Source organism: Hoplias malabaricus, chromosome 3 (genome assembly GCF_029633855.1).
Source record: "Hoplias malabaricus isolate fHopMal1 chromosome 3, fHopMal1.hap1, whole genome shotgun sequence".
Classification (NCBI taxonomy): Eukaryota; Metazoa; Chordata; class Actinopteri; order Characiformes; family Erythrinidae; genus Hoplias; species Hoplias malabaricus.
The window spans coordinates 8,357,730-8,375,081 of record NC_089802.1 but is presented as its reverse complement, the minus strand read 5'-3'; the positions used below and the strand labels follow the sequence as shown (position 1 = coordinate 8,375,081).

The window sequence follows — 17,352 nt, the reverse complement described above, 5'->3', positions numbered from 1 at the left end:
TGTGAAGGACTGGCGTCCCCTCCAGGGTGTATTCCCGCCTTGCGCCCGATGATTCCAGGTAGGCTCTGGACCCCCCGTGACCCTAAATTGGATAAGCGGTTACAGATAATGGATGGATGGATATATTGCACCTTTAAAGAAGTATGCAGTATAACACAAATACCTTGATACTTGTTACATAGATGTTTGTGGAATTTGAAGATGTCACACTGGATTAATCTCCATTAGGAGAAGCGAAGTACTGTCAGTCAGTGCTGTATTTGTTGTTCTTAGCCTGTGGTGAAACACAGAGAAAAAGCCGGAGAAAATTGCAAAGTGAGACATGTCGTTACATGCTCAAGGCTACAGAGAGGTCCCCAGTATTGATAGCACTGCTTGGCTAGTCCAAGTCATTGTTTCAAAACAATGCATTTTGTAGCTAGCCCTGCTGCGGAAACAAAGCTACAAAAAACTAGGCTAGAGTGGTGGCGTCTCATATTGAAAATCCAGAGTGTTCCCTTTCGCCATGTCTTGCCCTTTCTCACAACACATGATACAAGATACTCCGTTAGCTCTCTAACGTAATGTAGCTCATATAGATCTAACACATTTTTTCTGTTCTGGTCACCTTTTCTGGCCGGCTAACAAAGGGTTCAGCACCACATATTTCACTGTGTGATCATCTGTGTCCTGACACTTAACTATGTCTTTGTGTGTGTTTGTCCATCTACACAGTCTGAGATGCTGTTGCAGCACCAGTCCAATCCCTGTATGGTTAACAAGGCCAAGAAGACCCCTCTAGACCTAGCCTGTGAGTTTGGCAGACTGAAGGTTAGTTTGAGTGGTATGATGGAATAGCATCATACCTGGTTGTTAATACATTGTGCACCACTAGGTGTAATGTCATAACATTATACTGATGATTTATTAACCAATGTTGTCATAAGAGTAGCCTTTCGCATTATAGTCTTATAATTGCATTGGATATTATAGTGGAAAACTATTCTGCTGAACGCACAGGGTTCCAGCATTTAATTTTTTAACCAGTTTTTTTAACTGGTTATTGGTCTAAAAATGATGCTTCTAATTTTGTGGTTTGTGGTACCAGCTAATGATTGGAACAATAATTTTAAAATTATTGCTTTGTCAAGAGTTTAATTTTGTGGAATTACTATATTTTAATCTTGATATGGAATTATTACATTTTAATTATGATATGGAAGCAAGATATGTAAAGTGTCACTGTCACACAGCTCCAGGATCCTGTGGTTATGGGTTTGAGTCCCACTCCGGGTGACTGTCTGTGGGGAGTCTGGTGCATTTTTTCCCTGTTCAAATGCTCTGGTTTCCTCCTACAGTCCAAAAACACACGTTGATAGGTGGATTGGCTTTTCAAAAGTGTCCGTAGGTGTGAGGGTGCGTAAGTGAATGTGTAAGGGTGCAAAGAACTGTCACCCCCTACAGGGTACGTTCCTTGTGCCCAGTGGTTCCGGGTGTGCTCTGGACCCACCGCGACCCTGAATTGGATAAGCGGTTGCAGACAATGAATGAATGAATGAATGAATGAATGAATGAATATTTGCTCTAGTGTACTTTTATATACTTTCACTTAATTATAAAGCCTAATAGAACAAGCCTGACATTACATTATGCCAAAATGAATCTTACCAGACTTTCACCATCTCGATCTGCTTCATTTAGAAATTAATTTGAAGCTGCACTGCAAGGACATACCAGTTCCTTTAGTGATAAAGCAGCTAAAGCAAACCCAAATTAGTGGATCCTCCACTGCTCAAGCTGAAGTGCACGCAGAAGCCTTTGGAATGGAGCTTGAATGGGGAGCTTATGAAATTTAGAGAGAAGATTCCGCATTGCATGTGCAGAGTCTATATTATTTGAATGATTTGCAAGATTCGGGTAAATAAACTGGTTATAGCAGCTCCCTGAGGATGGCAGTCGTACTGGGATGAAAGGCTTTCGCTGAGGGCTTTTCTGACAGTTGTGTGTAAGCCGCGTTGTGCGATCTTTAATTCATTTAAAACTAGATTTGCCTGGGTGGACTATTTCTATTTAATCTCTTGCTGCAGTAATTTTGGCATTAGAGAATGCAAATGCTATGGAGAAGCAGTCTGAAGGAAGGAGTCTAATTTAGAAGCCTGCTGCAGTCTCAGTTGCTGGGCTGCTGAAAGACTCTGCCTCAGCTGGAAACTTTGTGCCAGGTGAAGTGTGACATAAGCCAGACAGGGTGATGGCGTTGGCCAGGGGCCTGTGTTACAGCTTGCATCAAGTCATAAATGGTATAAAAAAGCTGTGTACTGAAATGCTGTCTAATCAGATAAGCCAATTAAGCTGCTTGGTATGCTCTGTTTGTGTATCAGGTGGCACAGCTGCTGTTGAACAGTAACATGGTGGTGGCTTTGCTGGAAGGAAACGGAAGAGACAACACACCTCTGCACCTCGCTGCCCGCAATGGCCATAAAGACATCATCAGGTTCTCACCCTCACTTTAAACCACTGTAAACTCTTTCTGGATTTCTGTATAAGGTTGATATCAGATCCAGATGATGAGACAGTTTTCATTACATATGCAGTAAACGATAAATCAAAGACCACTCCATTTGTTTTATGTTCATTCAAAACACCTAAGTTCATGTTCAAATGATTCAATGGGACTACTAACAACTGCAAACATATTAGACCACCAAAATGATACCAGAATGGTATGAAAGAATGGGTAAACTGAGCTAGCACTGTGTGTAAAAATACACTTAGGAAATAAAATACACGTAGGAAATCAAGACAAACTCAATGAAAAATCATAGAAAAAGAATGTCTGTTAGTTAGTGAGTTGGTGAGTATGTGTGTATCATCATAGACAGTGTTCGGTCATTCAGAAGTCTATGCAAACCATGTCTGGCCCCTTTGCTGACATGACTTTTGTTTTTGGTAAAGGAAGTGAGGTGTGCAAAGAGGGGAGTGTTGAATGAGTACAAGGAAGACAGATTAATAGTCTGTGTGTGCGTGAGAGTGTGTGTGGGTTATGTATCAGGCTGCTCTCATCAGTTCAGTGTGACTACCTGGATTTGCTGAGTGTTGACATGGTGTAGGAATGAGGCCAGATTGGGTTTCACTGGTCAGTCAGCTGCTCTGCCAAGCTTGCTTTCCATATATGAAAGTACACACTGCATTCCCAGCATAAGATGCTCACCCCTAGTGCCCACTGGAATACAGCTAGTAAACATGTTAAAGATGGATTTCGCTAAGTAGAGGGTAAAAATACTAGCTTATTTGTATTGAATGTCAGCTTGCATTTTGCCCACATTACAACATCAAACAAGTGCAAAAATGCTGTAAAGAAGATCAATTAAGTATCTTAAGAGGAAAGAGACGAATTACAAATAGTTTGGACGTGGCTTGTTTTCCACAATATGATGATTCCACCCTTTCTAAAGTCAGCGTTTTCCACAGGACAAGAACACACTTAATCCTTTCAATTAGTAGAATCAATGAAAACTGAGCTGCTAAAGCACTGGGCCTGTGTTCTTCTGGTTTGAGAGCACTCTCAAAGCAAGCCTCCAAATGAAAATACCATGAAACAAGCATAGCTGTTGGAAAATACAAGCTGCCATAACCTTTGACACTGAAAGGAACTGGTCATATAGGCGGCACGGTGGCTTAGTGGCTAGCACGTTTGCCTCCCAGAACTGCCCGTTATGAGCAGTGTGGATTGTAAAGCGTCCTTGGGTGTCTAGAAAGGCGCTATATAAGTGTAAAGATACATACATACATACATATTGCACTGTCTGACATTATATCCACTGACGTTATATTCTACAATGTCTTTACACTCAGTTTGTTATTCCAGGGCCACTTTACAATTTAGTCAAACTGTCACCTATTGTAACATTCCTCTCCCAGTATGAAATAGCATGCATTTCCTCAGCTGCATGTATCAATATTCATTCATTTCCTTAGTGTGATGGTAGGAGGAATTTAATTGCTTGACTCTGCCATGCAGGCATGCAGATGCAGCCAATTTAATTTTAGTAGAGAACGCATGGCACAGCTGGGATTGCAATACGAATCCTAGTGATTTTTCTCTATGATGTTCTGTGATGCTTTACTATTTATGAGTTCAGTTGATGAAGTTCAGCTTTTTTTTTATGAAAAGTGTCCATCATGAGACTAAAGCTCTGCAGCTTTTAGCCAAAGAGAATCCTCCTCAGAACTAGGACAGCCTTTGGCTAAGGGAAGAGAGAGAGCTCAGAAAAGGTTTTTTCGTTTGCTTCAGCTCAAAGTGAACTTCTGAGTGATCTTTTTAAGATGGACATGCAATGGAAAGGTCAGTGTGTGGTGTATACGTTTTTTTTATAATGTAAATTGTAGCCATTTAATATGAGACCTGAATACTGTGAATAAATATAGGTCCTGAGGTTCAGACAGTTTGCAAAGAGAAGATGAGCTGAAAGCAAATTATATGATTACAAATGAACCACATATCTCTCCACAATGTGTCATTTATTAATGCTACTATTTCTCAAATCACATAAGATAGTAATATATAAGGAGTCCTCAGACTTTTGGATGGGACGTGCCAAACAATAATGTGTCACAGAGAAAAATAATAATAATGAATTACTAGATTTTAAGAGGCATATAAACACAAAATGAGCATGTACACCTGTTGTCGAGTGTCATCCTTGGATTGAAAATCTTCCTCTACAAATGGTATGTCCCTTGAAGAGCCTGATGTCATCAGAACACAAATAAAAAAGAACAGAGCTTTGAAAGAGAAGTGAGAACAAGCCCATTGATAATGTGTTAGTTTGAAATAGTTATAACAAATTGACACTCTATTTTTTGAATAATCACCAGTTTTGTCAGTTTATTGGAGAGTAAAAGGAGAGTATTAATACTGGGAAATGGGTTAAAGCAAAATATTGAAGGCTAATAGCAGATGTATGTAGGAAACTACAGGATCCACAGTGAATTGTGGTAACTGCTGAGGCCAGATATGGTGCTGTACTCAGAGCACAAACGTTTATTTTGTTAACAGTCCCATTTGAAGATGAAGCTGATGGAGCTTACGAAAGGAAGAAAGAGAGGTATGCAGATTTGGTGTCTGAGGAGAGAGGGCGAGGGTGGCAGGCATAAATTAGGCCAGTAAAGATAGGAGTTACATCCTTGTTGGTGGGATTTGGATTTAGTTACTGCTTGCTAAGCACAGTTATTGTCGAATGTCAATAAGGGAATTGTCAAAAATAGCTGAAAATACATGTTGGTGGTTGTGGATTTGTAGGGCATAGGTTGGTTGGGGTAGTGCAGTAAGTGATTTATTGTACAGGGTTGCTACAGTGGGTGATTATAAGGAATCTTTAGTATATGCTGAAGATGTTGTTGGTGATGGAACTGGTTGTACTCTGCATAATAAACGGTGCCAGTGGGACTGAGTACAACCTTAGTTGTTGCTAGGGAAGCCAATATGAATCTTATATTATAGCTAAATGATAGGCATGTAATGTGAGCTTAGAGGGGGTGGGTCTGGCATGCTAGACCTCACTGTTAAGCTTTGTGGAGATGTTGTGGGCTTAATTCAGCAAAACACCAATTAAGTCCCTACCTTATGGCCCCTGTGAAAATCTTCCAAGCCAGTGGGTGCTCAGTGATGTGTGAAGATAACAGGTGAGTGTACACTAAGTGTAAAGCCAGTGATTAAGTGCAGGATGTTGTCATCTTGTTCTTTATAAATTCAGATTTTGCTTGTGGAAGGTCAGTCTGCTGTTTAATGCATCATTTGACTGATGAAAAGCTATGAATGTAATGATTTATAACTAGAATCTGCAGCAGATCAGAGTATTGCTCCTTGGATTAGGAGCATATTTGCTGGTGTGGGAGTTTGAGATGCTCTTGTGCTTTCCTTACCCATACCAGGCATTTCACTTTTCCTTTTCTCTCTCTCTCTCTCTCTCGCTCTCTCTCTCGCTCTCTCTCTCTCTCTCTCTCTCTCTCTCTCTCTCTCTCTCTCTCTGTCTCTCTGTCTCTCTCTCTTTCTCTCTCTGTCTCTCTGTCTCTGTCTCTCTGTCTCTCTCTCTCTCTGTCTCTCTCTCTCTTTCTCTCTCTCTCTTTCTCTCTCTCTCTCTCTGTCTCTCTCTCTCTCTCTCTGTCTCTCTGTCTCTCTCTTTCTCTCTCGCTCTCTCTCTCTTTCTCTCTCTCTCTCTCTCTCTCTCTCTGTCTCTCTCTCTCTCTCTCTCTCTGTCTCTCTCTCTCTCTCTCTCTCTCTCTCTCTCTCTCTCTCTCTCTCTCTCTCTCTCTCTCTCTCCTTGTTTAGCTGTTTAGTTGTCTCAATATACACTGAACATTCCACTACCCAAGTGAAGGAAAGTTTGTTTGTATGGATGTTTATAGTTGTGTGAATCTCAGTTGTGTGTCTGGTCCTTAGCTGTTTATCATCAAAGAGAAAGTGGAAAGTGGAGACGAGGAAAAGATTTTCGATGGGGAGCATGTAGAACCTCATAGTGAAATTCATTAGAGCCTATGATAAACAAGGGCTGTCTTTGAAAATAGGCTGTAGATGAATCATTTCCAAGAAAAATGAGCTCATTATACTTGGCAATTAGTTATCAAGTAAAGTCTTGGACTTGTACATGTTACAAAGATTGAATGGTTTTAACAACCTTGTATTTTCATTTACATTTCCCAGGCTGCTGCTGAAAGCTGGAATCGACATCAACAGAACCACCAAAGCTGGCACGTCGCTTCATGAGGCTGCGCTCTATGGGAAAACAGAAGTTGTGAAGCTATTGTTGGATGTAAACATCGCTCATCATTATCATGCACTTTCATACACAGAGGGAACAGTTTATCAGCTTTGCAAACACATCATGACTACCCAAGAATAGCCTGTCAAAACTGTTCATTTCCTTGGTTGCAGTTATATTCCTTTGTTGATCTGATCGCAAACATTTCTTAAAATAAAAATATGCTTTTATGCCATGACAAATGTGGATTGGGTACATTAGCATTTACATTTATAGCATTTAGTAGATGCTCTTATCCAGAGCATCTTACGGTTGTAATCATGTTATAGAGAAGCTGTTGTGATATTAATAGTCTTGAGTAGTGTTGGTGTAATGTGGTGTGCTCAACTGGGCAGGATGTTAGTTTAAAGCCTATGCATATAAATAAATAAAAGCAGAATGTAGTGTATTCATGGAGACACGTCATTGTCCTTTAGGTGGTAAAGGTGACATAAGTGTAAAATAAGATCTCAGTTGGGAAGGACTAAATATTGACAACTCACCAGCCATTTTGCTCACTTTTGACTTGGACATAAGTAGTGGCATACGATTAATTTAAAAGACAATTAAATCAGTAATTTCATTTGTATATAGTGTATCCCATCAAATTTAAAATGGACAGAATATATAATTCAACCAATACGTTTTAAAGTTTATGCTGTAAGAAAACATTGGTATAAACCAAACTCTTACGTGACACAATAAGGTAGTTTTAGTAATAGATGATATATCGTACCATATAATTGTGGACCATATATTTGTCTAATTATCACACAGTGTGAAGGACAGATTTAAAAAAAGTTACAAGATTCCCTTATGGCAGTGATGATAAGGTTTGTGGTTTATTCAGGATTTATGAGCCTGTAAAGTTTGTACCCTCCAGGAATGTCAGATTTACTGGAAATGTGCAAATGTTCTAACTCAGGGAGGGCCTTTATTGACGGTTAAGGTGCTTGAGGCCAGATCACCTCATGTGTAGACAGTCAAGAATTGCTATACATTAATTGAAGGGCTATTCTGCTTTATACTTTATAAAAGGTTTTGTACTAGTGCTCTGTGAGCCGAGGATCAGCGCTAAATGCTGAGTGAACTCATGATTAAAGTGTAAAGACATTTTTCTGTCCTCTTGAGAAGTTGTTGGTTTAGCATAAGGAGATTGTCCTCATGACTCAAGAGTAATATTTGCCTTTTCAAACACAGCTCTGTCTGAAAATGTGTCTTATGTTCTACAGGCTGGCATTGATGTCAACATCCGCAACACATATAATCAAACGGCACTGGACATAGTGAACCAGTTCACCACATCACATGCCAGCAAGGAAATCAAACAACTTCTCAGAGGTGACGTTTGTTTGTTTGTTTCTTTGTTTCTTTGTTTCTTTCTTTCTTTCTTTCTTTCTTTCTTTCTTTCTTTCTGTGTGTATAACCCACGCCATCTTTTATTGTTGAATTCAGCTTTATGTTTGACTCGTCAGTATTATTTATATCCTGCCGACATTATTATAAAGCCTTCATGGCAACAAAGGGAAAGTACTGTTCTGAACAATTATTTATTTTTATTTATTCTTGAAATGACTTGTCAAAGTGTGGGTGTCTGAGAGAGAGAGAGAGAGAGAGAGAGAGAGAGAGAGAGAGAGAGATGTGTGAGAGAGATGTGCAGGGGGTAGAAATGTTGCATAACAGAACCTCTTTTCTGTCAAGCCGGTGACATCCTCGCCTGGGGCTGTGGCTGAGATGTAGGTTTTTTCTTGCGTCTGTGCATGTGTCTGTGAGACATGTCTGTAGGCTTGTGGGCTTTTTTTGCTATTGACTGAACTCTGCAGTTCCGCTCTCTCTCCCCTGTAATCCACAGACTCACAGTCTTTGAAGTCAGTGCTTTGATATAAAAACTTTAAAAGGCTGAGGGAGCAACATATGAAGTGGAGCAGTGTTTAACCTCTGTGTTCTGACATTGGTTTCCCTCTTCTCATTACAAACTGAGGAATTTACTTACTCATTCCAATTCAGCTTTTGAAAAATTCCTGATAATTAATGCTACTGACAATTTAATACAGGATGTCATGGTGCAGCTAAAGTTAGGGTAACTACCACACAGTCCACAGTGCCCTGGGTTTGTGGGGTCCCTGCCTCAGGTCTATGAGGAATTAGTTGTGTTCTCCTTTTACTTAAGTATTTCCATTTTAAAAATTAAAATTAGAGCAGGGTAATATGATGATGGCATTCAGTATTGCAAACATACCTTGTATAATCTGCACAGAACAGCTTAAAATAATAAGGGGACATTCTGAAACTGTCTTGGAAAGATGAAGCACCATTTAATCCCTTTTGGAATTGGAATGGCTGTTAACAAAACTCAAAATGGCTTTGATTCAAAACTAATTATTCAACTTCAGTACCTGACTATCCAGCATCAGCACTGAGCGAATTTCTACAAGATGAGTTGACACTTATAACTGGAGTACACATAGGGCCCAGCGTACTGTCTTCACATTTTTCCACACATCTACTACCTCTTAAACTTTTCACAGAGATCATTAGGTAGGCATCTACCTTTGTGGGTGTTTCACTGAATTAAACACACCACACTTCCTGAAGGCTCAACAGTGAGGTCATCCCTTTCCAAGCTCAGTTTAAAGATCAGTCACTTATCCAGCCTCTCATTGACCTTCCTGATAACTAAGGCTGTACATAGCACCACTGGCACCGTTAATGCATGCTCAGCACCACCACTTTCATGTGGACTCCATGCTCTTCATCAGTTACCATACACACAACATACCTGCATTCCATCATTAATTGTAAATCCACACTGGCCTTCCTGGCGACAAAGGCTGTAGTTAGCCCTGCATGCTCAATGCCACCAGTTCCATATGAACACTACGTCAACAGCCTGCACTATACCAATGACTGTAAAGTCACACTGGCCTCTCTGGTTACTAAGGACTACAATTTGTTTTGTAGCAGAATGCCATCAAACCTTCACATAGTCCAACTTCTACTCTTCTTTTAACTTAGCAGAAGCTGCTACAGCAGTAAAAAGGAACAAACTGCCTATTAATATCCTTACATTTTGAGAAGTTTGTGATGAACTAGTGTCAACAAATTATTTTGCTATATACAGAACTGTGCAGAAGTATATATTTAAAATAATGCCTTCTCAGTAAACATGGTGCTTGTATAAAGTTCACAGTAAATACAAAAATATAATATAGATCTTTTTTTCTGTAAAGTAGTAGGTGTGAGTGTGTTTGAAGAACAATGTTGTGTTAAGAGTCTCCTTGATTGCCTGAATTTGTTAAATTGACAGCACACATTAAAATCATTATTTAGTAATGTTAAACTATGTATTGGATGGTAACCTCGAATAATACGGACTCCACGAGGAGAGGTTTGGAAAAGTTAAACCACATTCACACACAGAATATCAAACTCACTGGAATAATGTTTTTTGGTTTTATTCTAATGTTGGTTTGTTGTTTGTTTGTTTGTTTTTAGCAAATAAACACTTACTGCTCACATAAATAACTTTTTATAAATTTAAATTTCATAATCATAATGCCTAAAACTTTTGCAGAGTACTGATATATAAACTTAGCACAAAAAAGTACGGAAATCTGTGTTTGGTAAATTATTTCTTTGTTGTAACAATGCTTCTTGGCAATAAATCTTATTCCATATGAAAGCCTGTTAATTTCCCTTTTAAAAGGAACATGCATTTGCGGGATGAGCAGTAGAGCTGAGTTTGTGTGTTGCACCCATAAATTAACAGGCTTTCCAATGGTGTAAGATTTATTGCCAAGAAGCATTGTTACAAATTTCCTTACTTTTTGTGCTAAGTTTATATACACCACCCACCACTTCCTTTAAGGAACTATTCCACTCTGAATCTTTGTGCACTCTCAGAATGAACATCATTTCACCTGAATGTCTAATAGTGTGTTCATATCTACTTTCTGTTTACGTATCTACCTAAGCTCCCATAGGACTCACTAAGGTCTAGGCAGGTGTTCCAGCCTTAGGCCTTAGTACAATGTTGATAGATTGTGGGTGGAGTGATAAATAGATCGACCAGTGTAATAAATAGTTTACTCTGAATTTTTACAGTTTCCAGGAAATAGTCATATAATATCAATTCATCTGTTCTAAACCCCAGCAGATGTTTGTTTTATAGACTGTAATGTAAGTGGTCTGTGTGTTGGTTCTGTGTTGTTAGAGGCCTCAGGAGCAGTACAGGTGAGAGCACTGAAAGATTACTGGAACCTCCATGATCCGACAGCTCTCAACATACGCGCGGGGGATGTCATCATGGTAAGCAAAAAGGAAGTTGGAATCTTTTAATTGCATGACTTTTTAGTTTTTTTCATAAATATATTTGTTTTGGTGAAACTATTTTAACTAAATTATTTGAAAGCCCCAGTTATTCTCTGCATTATGTTACCATTCTGTGATGAATGGACCACTACATTTACAAAATGGCACACAACAAATCTTACATTTATTGGTGGTTTTTATATGGAGAAAACATACCTTTGTCTGGTATTTTGTGATTGTTTATCTTTGTGTGTCTCATGGGAGTGTTGAGGGTAGAAAGCTTTTAATTGAAAGGTTGTGAATGCAGGGAATGTAATAAACTCAGAAGAAGCAATCTATGGTGGAACATGCTACAACAAGCTTTCGTCTCTCAGCTTTCATCAGTGACTCAAGCCATCGGGCCGTGGCTCATGCTGTAACAGCGCACACTCTCTCTTCTCTGTTTGTTTTCTCTGCTCTTCAGTGTTCTTGTTCTCTGCCCGCAAGCTTGTTTTTATTCTTTACTGAATACGCTGGAAATGTATGCCCAGCGGCTCAGTACTAAACACATGGCAGGGTGTATTGTTCACACCCGGTGTGTGTGTCTGTGTGCACAAGTTTTTTCAGCATGATGCTATATATTATATAACAAGCAAGTCAGAAGTACTGGGAATGTTCAGTTGATATTTGCGCTGTAAACAACTAATGTTCTTAAAGTCATAACAAAAAGAATAGATCTAAAAGCATTGTATCAGCAATATGTATCATATACTGTATATATATGTTTTCTAAGGTTTTGTGAAAACAAGTTGGAATGGATAAAAGGAAGAAAAATCAAACATTTGGAAACCAATAAAGAAATATTTATATTAATAACATGTTAAAACTGACATCCAACAAACTCTTTGTGAATAGACAGTTACTTTACACGTTTCACTTACTAAACTAGTACCGACAATACCCAAGATATACTCAGAAAATATGCATAATATACTGTTATGTAGTTATAATAATTGTGATGATATGTTTAAACAGTAAAACACGAGTGGGTATGAGTTTTATAAAAACATCAGTGTGCTTTTGTCAGTTAAAAGCCAAAGGCGTGTACAGATCATTAGCCACTGTATTATTCACAGTAATAAGCAACCTGTTGTATTGATTATTTTTCTGTTTTTTTATTTGTTTGTTCTAGATCAATATAGCATGTCATGATTTAACTATTTGCTAAAATGTAATCTGTTTATTTCTGGTGAACTCCAGTCTCTTTATATGTTCTGCAGTTACAAATGTTGACTGACATCTGGCTTAGGGTCTTTGGCAGTTTCACAATGTGTTGTAGCTATGCTGTTTTTCAGAGGCTTATCAAATAAGTAGAAGATGTAAGCTGTTATTTAGTTACCACTTTTCCACAGAATGATGATGGTATTTTGAAGAAAATAAACGTTATATCAAATAATCTTCAGAACCAATCAGATTATGCTATCAGAACAAACTGTTGCATAAATGTAATATTCCTCGCTTCCTTCAGCATTGTTTGTTAGTGTCATGGTGGTCCTTTTTTTTAATCTCTCCATGACCTTATCACATTAACCTTTTCAGACCAGCTGTCGTGCCGACAGAAAAAAAATCCACATTGTCTTTTGTGTCTTGCTAATTTTCATTCCTGAGAAACTACACTTTTAGAAAGAAAGATACAGTGGAAGTACATTATTAGTCACTAAATGTACAAACAGTCTGAAACCAACAGTGGTTTTAAAGTCCAGTTCATTCATTCATTCATTCATTCATTGCCTGTAACTGTGTATTCAGTTCAGGGTCATGGAGGGTCTGGATCCTACTTGGAATTAAAGTCTAGCTTTGTTCCGTAAATTTACATTACATTTTCTTCTTCAGAAGGAGAGGACAGAGAGGTGAATATTTATTCCTTTAACTTTCATTATAGAACTGTGTAAAGTAAAACCACGTAATATAAGTCCAGGAAATTAAATTGGACGTATGAAATCAACACAATTTTAAAATCTCCAGTCTTTAATTAGGTACAAGATATGTTCCCTTGAGGGTACCACCACAGAGACAGCAAATGTACCTCCATAGTGACACTTTTTCTGAGAGTATACAAATACTGGGACATTTAGCAAGCCACAGTTTGTTGGCGTGGACCATTTTTTCATCACCACAAGCAGGGGCCCCCTATCTGTAAAATATACTTGAATTTCATCTGGAGGTTTATGGATTTTTGGATCTTTGCATTGTCATACAAAACATTATAAAGAGATGTTCATTACAGGCACACATTATTACCTTTAGTATAATGTACTTTGCCAGAATGGAAATTTGTTTTCATTTATCTAGATATTTTGTCTCTAATTCAACTTAAATATGTCACTGCTTAAACCAGAATTTTCACTTACAGTTCTTGTGCATAGAAACATGATATAGATAAGATTTCAGGTCTTAACATAGTTCAGAGAAGTTAAATGTGCTTAAAGGCAACTTCATGATTAGAAAAAACCCACTTTTTTGAAGAAGTTTCCTCACCATTTGCTTGTTCTCCAATCTTTTTGCATGTTCGAAAATAGTCTAATTTGTTTAAGAAGTCACTGTGTCAGTAAATGGAGAGGTGAAAAAACGAGTGTCTCGGTTGGGTATGCTAGGCTTTCTCTGTCTGAGAAGACATCTGGAGTTATTTTAGACAACAGAGAGGAATCCAAACTTTAAAAGCATGAACTGAGATGAGGATATTGCTCTTTTCCTCCTCCATAGGTGGGTCATATTGACTTATTTTTACTGTTGCGGATGACTTAAGGTGGAAACATCTCCAAACCTAAGAGATGGCTAACTGCATAAGTGCTTCAAAACGAAACAACTCGACTTACAATTGAGTTTGTGTGTTCATTCAAATAGTGAATTAAAAACTTACATAAACTTCCACATAAGCCATGTACAAACAACAGTCATTGTTTTCCTCCAACATACCATTCTACCTTAAAAGAGTGGAGCTTCTGAACATAAACAAACCAGAGAACCAATGTTGCCCCACAATCGTAGACATTTACCCAGGCATATACAAAGCTGAGATTTAAGTAATTTAAAAACTCATTTAAAAACTCATTTAAAAACTAATTTAAGCAGTTTTTCAGAGCAATCTTGAACATAACATTTTATATTTGCCACAATGCCTGTTCATGTTCACTCTGATTGCACCTCAAGAAATTCATCAGATGCGTACTAAAGCTTTAGCCCTTTGCACCATTAATGGAATGCTAACTGACTCATTTGTGCAGCATGGTTTGCTAAATTAGAATGGGAGCGCAAAAGGTCAGGCCTAAAGGTTAAGAAAAACACGACCCAAAAGACTTTGAGTGACATTTTAAGTGGGGTCCAGTTCTCTAATGTTTAATTTATGTTGGAACAGTTTTGTAATGCTAAATAAGCCATTCAGATTTTGAAAGGGTATGGAATGTGGGGCTTTTTTACTTGTTTGATGATGTAATTAATATATTTGTTACAGGTTTTAGAGCAGCACATGGACGGACGTTGGAAAGGGCACATTCATGACAGCCAGAGAGGTACTGATCGTGTGGGCTTCTTCCCTCCCTCTATTGTGGAGGTCATAAACCGACGTGAGTAGAGACTACTTTTGTTATAAATTTCAGATTATATAACTTGTTGCAAGGTCAATCCATATGCTAATTTGTAACGGGTCTTCTTTAATACAAAATATGCATATCCTTTATTGATCATATTTGTATTATATATATGATCTAGCTTTTTTTTACAAAATGGTTACTTTATTAACAACATATTTTAAAAATCTGGTAAACTGCTGCTAAGAAAAGAAACATTCATTCATTCATTATCTGTAAGCGCTTATCCAATTCAGGGTCACGGTGGGTCCAGAGCCTACCTGGAATCATTGGGCGCAAGGCGGGAATACACCCTGGAGGGGGCGCCAGTCCTTCACAGGGCAACACAGACACACATTAACTCACACTTTTGAGTCGCCAATCCACCTACCAACGTGTGTTTTTGGACTGTGGGAGGAAACCGGAGCACCCGGAGGAAACCCACGTGGACACAGGGAGAACACACCAACTCCTCACAGACAGTCACCCGGAGCGGGAATCGAACCCACAACCTCCAGGCCCCTGGAGCTGTGTGACTGCGACACTACCTGCTGCAAAGAAGGGCGAAAATAAATTGGAATAAAGATATATAAAGAATATAGAGAAAATCTTATAACACTTGTAGACAATCAAAACAGACAACATCAACTAAACAGTGGGTTAAGCTTCCATCAAAGATCCAGATCCAGTGTTGATTCATATCTGAAAGAATTTACAGACCCAAAAAATAAAAAGAAGAAAATGAACAAAGGGACTTCTGGTGTTTTCAGCCAGGCATCCAGACCTCAAAAATACTGATTGTTTTTTGAATAAAATAAAAAACTACTTCTAAGACTAAACTTTGGAAGCAGAGAAAAATATTCCTTTATATTTCTCTGAAAAACTAAAATGAAAACAGAAGGAAACCTGTAAAAATGCAAGGATTATTAAAAATAAACATCACTTTTCTGTATCTTTTGAAGAGTGGTCCAACCCACAACAAACCAGTCAGCAAACACTCTAGATTTTGGTGTCTTTATTGTATAATACCGGCAAACACAAGTATTGAACCCCACCTCGTCTGAATGTCTCCTAATACAGTAGTGAGCTAGATCTGATGTGAGAGTGCAAAAGTGGGGTTACACCATGTAAAACAGATACAAGACCTGTGAAATAAGAGAATGAAGTGAAAATGAGAGATTAGAAATAAAATAGCTGAGCAAAAGTGGTCAAAATGAGAAGTGCTGTGCCTTGCTTGTGGGGAGAGTAGTGGAGGGTGATCTGTTTCCTCATTTTCATTTTAAGGAAAAGACCCTGAACCTGGCCATTCTGAGCTGGGCTGTTGAGACGGGGAGAGAATTGTGCTGTTTTCCTGATATTTGTGATATTTTGAACAGTGCATGTCACAGATACTTCATTAAGTGTGTTAAGTTGTGGACATGGCAGGTAATTTATTACTTTTCGTGAATAATTACATTGTATATAATGGCCATCCTGACTTTAATAAATGAAGGATGGCCACAGTTCTGTAAGAAGGGGAAATATCGGAGGGCTAGTATATAATAATGAAAGCAAGCTTTTACAGGTAGCATTAATTAAGAAATGAAAATCATTGATACATTTGTCTAGTGCTTACACTCACTCACTCACTCCTACCCACACCCAAACCCGCACACACTCACACACTCTCTAATAGGATTAACAGGGACATACTGGGGGCTGTCAGATCAGCTGTAAAGCCCTGAGCCTTTGTAGAAGGGTGCAGGCTTGGAGCAGGAAGAGTCGGAGTCGAAAATCTGAACTGAAATGAGGATCTGTTGACATTTTGTGTGTGTGTGTGTGTGTGTGTGTGTGTGTGTGTGTGTGTCTGTGTCTGTGTGTGTCTATATATGAGAGAGAGAGAGAGAGAGAGAGAGAGAGAGGGAGAGAAAGAGGCAGAATAAGCACTCTGCCGTGTCATAGTGTCAGCATCCTGCACAAAATGAGCCTTAGCACTAAGCCCCCGCCTCAGTATTGCTGAACTGGAGGATGATTGCAAAACACACACTGATCAAAACCTTTCTGAATTATCTGACTGTGCCTTGTCGTCATAAACTTTGGTCTCACTTGCTTCAACAAGGGCTGTTATTGGATTATCAAGTCAAGTAACCATCAGGTTATATACATGGTTGATTTAATAAGTTTAAAAATAGGCCAAAAAGGTTTTAGATGTCTCTCTCTCTCTCTCTCTCTCTCTCTCTCTCTCTCTCTCTCTCACACACACACACACACACACAAGATGAAATAAAAACATATACCTGTGTTGTTAATGAATTTATCATTGTTTCTCATGCAGTGTGCTCAGAGGGCTCCCAGTCGTACACATTCAGTAGCCCTTATGCACTTCATAGACTGAAGTTTCACCAGATTACCTGACTTTTTCCACAATATTATGTATGATAGATGATGAAATAATTAAATTATTTGCCATTTTGAATTAAATAAACGTTCTTTTAGAAAGATTTGACGATTTCATTTTAAAATTTCACAACATTTCTGGAAATCTGGGTTCATTCTTTCTGTTGATGTTATTATAACTCTTAAGTGGGATTAGCAGTGACTTCCAAATTTAGGAACATTCATGTTTTTCTCTTGAATTTTGTTCTCAAAAATGATTTATGCACATTGTCAAACAATAACGG

General features: G+C 38.4%; 1 protein-coding gene across 1 annotated transcript in view; it reads left to right on the top strand.

Annotated features, from left to right (window-relative positions):
• caskin2 (CASK interacting protein 2) overlaps positions 1-17,352 on the top strand; it is a 53,141-nt gene that overhangs the window by 21,805 nt on the left and 13,984 nt on the right. The window contains exons 6-11 of the mRNA XM_066665839.1: positions 715-810; positions 2,358-2,470; positions 6,680-6,788; positions 8,009-8,117; positions 10,990-11,084; positions 14,578-14,689. Coding sequence (XP_066521936.1) covers positions 715-810; positions 2,358-2,470; positions 6,680-6,788; positions 8,009-8,117; positions 10,990-11,084; positions 14,578-14,689 — 634 coding nt within the window. The remainder of the gene's footprint in view (positions 1-714; positions 811-2,357; positions 2,471-6,679; positions 6,789-8,008; positions 8,118-10,989; positions 11,085-14,577; positions 14,690-17,352) is intronic.